At 43.1% G+C, this 3,904-nt stretch overlaps 1 protein-coding gene across 1 annotated transcript in view; it reads right to left on the reverse strand.

Moving 5' to 3' along the window:
• Positions 1 to 3,904, reverse strand: part of CFAP53 (cilia and flagella associated protein 53) — a 26,367-nt gene that overhangs the window by 9,603 nt on the left and 12,860 nt on the right. Inside the window, 2 exon segments of the mRNA XM_012651745.1 lie at positions 668 to 886; positions 1,737 to 2,040. Of these exon segments, the coding sequence (XP_012507199.1) occupies positions 668 to 886; positions 1,737 to 2,040 (523 nt within the window).

Genomic DNA, 3,904 nt, shown 5'->3' on the forward strand with positions numbered 1-3,904 from the left:
TGGCTATAAAAGGGCAACATGAGAGTTCCTGGTGGCGATGGATAGGTTCTGCATCTTGAGTGTATCAATGCCAATATCCTGACCATGACATTGCACTATAGTTTTGCAAGAAATTACTATTGAGGGAAACTGAGTAAAAGATACAAGGGATCACTCTGTATTATTTCTTAAAACTACATGTTAATCTATAATTATTTCAAAATAAAAAGTGTATTTAAAAAACAAAACACCTGTAGGAAAAACACAACCCCCTTAAAAGTTCAATACAAATTCCAAAGGTACCGGTAGCTAAATAAATACTGAATGCCTTTCCCTACTCTCTTTGCCTTACAAAACTTTACAAATCCTTTAAGGTCCAAGTCAAATGTCCCTTTCTCAGTGATGTTTTCCCCGAATTCCAGGAGTTCTCAAACTTCCCTAAGCATCAGAATCACCTGGGGGCTGCTTGTTAAAACACAGATATTTATCCCCGCCAAGATTTTGATTTGGAGGTTCTGATTCTGGAGCCCATGAATTCTCTAACACCCTGCCAGATGATACCGATGCTGTTGGTTCATGGACCATACTTAGTGCAGCACTGTAATACTTCCGGTCATCTTCCACAAGATCAAGAACTCAACAAGGAATCCCATCCAGCATATAGTAAGAAACTAAATGAATGTCTTACTCTGTTTTGCTTCCTATTCTCTGCCTCTTCCTGTAAGTCTTGAAGAGCCCTTTGCACAAGCTTCATGTTCAAGTCCTGTTCTTCTCTGTAGTCCTGCTGAATCTGCCGCATCTTCTCTTCTAGGGATTTTTGCAAAGCAGCCTTCATTTCCTGTTTTGCTTTCTGTTTCTTTAGTTTCTCCTGTTCATCCTCAAGTTTAATCCGTGCAATGTCATTTTCCTAAGGTGGAACAATAATAAAGATAATGCATCAGTACAATTGGACAAAACAAATAAGTTAATGCATTTGATTTAAGAGATGAGAATAAGGGATTTCTTGGAAATACATACACACACACACACACACACACCCCTGGATTTAGAGAGGCTATGAGAAATAAACTTTCTTTTTCATTGCTGGATCAGCAATAGAGCTTTGTGAAAATCACTCTGTATGTGTGATAATAAAGTAATAAATAACTTACTTTATCAGTAACGATTTTTTACTTTAATGGAGTTAAAAAAATGCAGAAAAGCATAAAGAGAAACCACCCTTAACATATTAACTGCCATGAGAGTTATTTAACTCGCTTTGGTTTTGACCCTGGGGCCACATGAAGCATATATAAAATCTTATCGTTGATTTTCTTATTGTTACAATTATTAATAATATTGACAACTTAATTCTAAAAACGTGGATTAAATGAATAGAAGCCAATAAATTTCATTTTTCTATTTTTGTTTGCCTTTAAATGACACTCGAAGTTTTTATTCTATTTTCATAATAAAACACCGTGGCCCCAAGGAAAAGACTGATTTTTTTTGTGTGTGGCAGTCAATGCGTTAATCCCAGTACTCATCACCCACCACCACTGTCAACTTTTTGATGTGCTGGCCTTCCAGACTTGACTTCTACGTGCATCTCTACATCTAGATTTGCATGCATTACTAAATAGCAGTAAGAATCCAAACATGGCAATGTGGCCTGTGACCCAGCCTGGGCCATCAGGCAGACGGTACAGTAACAGGCCTGCAAACTGGATTACCCCCACGAGCTGATCACCATATAACAAGCATTTTGGAAGACCCACCACAAGGCGCGCCTCCTCTTCCTTCAGCAGCTGCGCCGCCTGCCTCTGCGCCTGGATGCTGGTGATCTGGGCGTTCAGCCCCAGGCGAGTGTTCTCCACCAGCTCTTGCCGTCTCCTCGCCTCTTCGGCTTCTCGCTTTTCCTTGGCTAACCGGTCTTCCTCCCACAGCCTTGAGAACAACTGCTTTTCCAACAGTTTTTGTCTCTTCAGCTCCTCATTAAATGCCACCTGTGCTTTCCGCTCCTCACACACTTTCTTCTGATGGATATAAAGCAATTCAACACGGAGCTCCTCGCAGCATTCCCTGAAAGAGGAATTTAGAAAAGGCAAGACCCGGCCTTTCATGAGACGCTGCTCTGTTGAGGCACATATCTATCTGTAGACTCACACACCGGAGTAAGGAAAGTCAAAGACCTGCATGTAGGCCCTCTGAGCAGAGGAAACAGGTGAGGGAGCCACAGGGAGGCAGGTGGCAGGCTGGCATAGCCAAAATACAGGCACTGCAATCAGGCAGAGCAGGCTTTGAATCCTAGGTTTGCCATTTCCTGTATAACCTTGGATCAAAAACTCAACCTATCTGTTTCCTTATCTGTAAAATAACTGCTTTTCAAGGTGTTGGTAAGGATCAGAGATAATGGATGTAAACGCTTGGTAGATGATGGGGGCTCAATAACTGGTAACTGCTACTGTAGAGCAGCGGTCCCCAACCTTTTTGGCACCAGGGGGCGGTGTCATAGAAGATAATTTTTCCACAGACGGGGCGGGGGACCGGGGGAGAGAGGAGATGGTTTCAGGATGATTCAAGCGCATTACATTTATCGTGCAGTCAAACCTCTGTGCTGGTGAAAATCTGTATTTGCAGCCGCACTGCAGCACTAACATCACCGCCTCAGCCCCACCTCAGATCATCAGGCATTAGATTCTCACAGGGAGCGCGCAACCTAGATCCCTCACGTGCGCAGTTTACAGTAGGGTTCCTGCTCCTGTGAGAATCTGATGCCGCTGCGGATCTGGCAGGAGGCGGAGCTTATGCAGTGATGTGAGTGATGGGGAGCGGCTGTAAATACAGATGAAGCTTCCCTTGCTCACTGGCCTGCTCACTTCCGGGTTCATACCAGGCCACGAATGAATGGTACCAGTCTGTGGCATGAGGGTTGGGGCCACAGCTGTAGAGGAACAGAAAAGTGATGGGCGCTTGCAATATTAGGATTTGGTTGGAAGAGATATTGCATGTACATCCAAGGAAAGACCCAAGGATAGAGTCAGCGTATCACGGTAAAGCTTTTCCATTGCTCTGGAATCCCTGGCAGGGCACCTGTACACTGAAGGGGTCCCTTCCAGAGTGGAGAAAACAGCCCTGTTGTTGCTGCCCCACTACCCTTTAACCCCCAGGCTTATGCCACCATTCAAGAAAAATGCTCTTTTAATAAGTATTTAGACCCCATCCTTTCTTTCAGTCTCAGTAATTCAAATTTCTTCAAAGGTTCTTCATTGAGCCCATTTTTTTTAAGGGCTGTGATTCTCAACACTGTCTGCTCTTTAGAATTACTTAGGGACATTTTCAAAATCCCAATCCCCTCTTCTTTCCTCTCCTCTTCCTAGGCCAGACTAGTAAAATCAGAGTATCTGGGGAGCGGGGGAAACACAGGCAGTTGTATTTTTTAGAGCTCCCCAGAAGGTTCTGGCACACAGCCACGTTGCAGAACTTTTGATTAAAGGCAGTGTTTACAAACATCAGGTCCTCCCGGTTTCTAAATGAAATGCAGCACAAGCAGCTGAAGTTTGGAGAAGAGGCCCAATAAAGAATTTTTGAAGATATGTGAGTTGCTAAGACTGAAAGAAAGGATGAGGTCTAAACTCATTATTACACAGGTGGTCAATACTATACAAATTGACATTAATCCAATGTTGAATACTGTTCATTTGATGAGGATTCATCTCGTTTCCCTAGCTAAACTGGAATTTCTTTGAGGGCTGGGAATCAGAAGTATTCGGTAGGCCCCATACCACCTATGCAGTGCCCAATAAATAATTTTTGGTTTAGCTGATGTATAGTCATGCTCGTTAGCAACATACATGATAACCAGCAGTTGTCCACATTCTGTGGAAGGCTCAACAAAGTAACAGAAACTGAAATTGCTAGGGTACCAAAAGAAACCAAAAACAAA

This window comes from Propithecus coquereli, unplaced genomic scaffold (genome assembly GCF_000956105.1).
Source record: "Propithecus coquereli isolate 6110/MARCELLA unplaced genomic scaffold, Pcoq_1.0 Scaffold37, whole genome shotgun sequence".
Taxonomy (NCBI): Eukaryota; Metazoa; Chordata; class Mammalia; order Primates; family Indriidae; genus Propithecus; species Propithecus coquereli.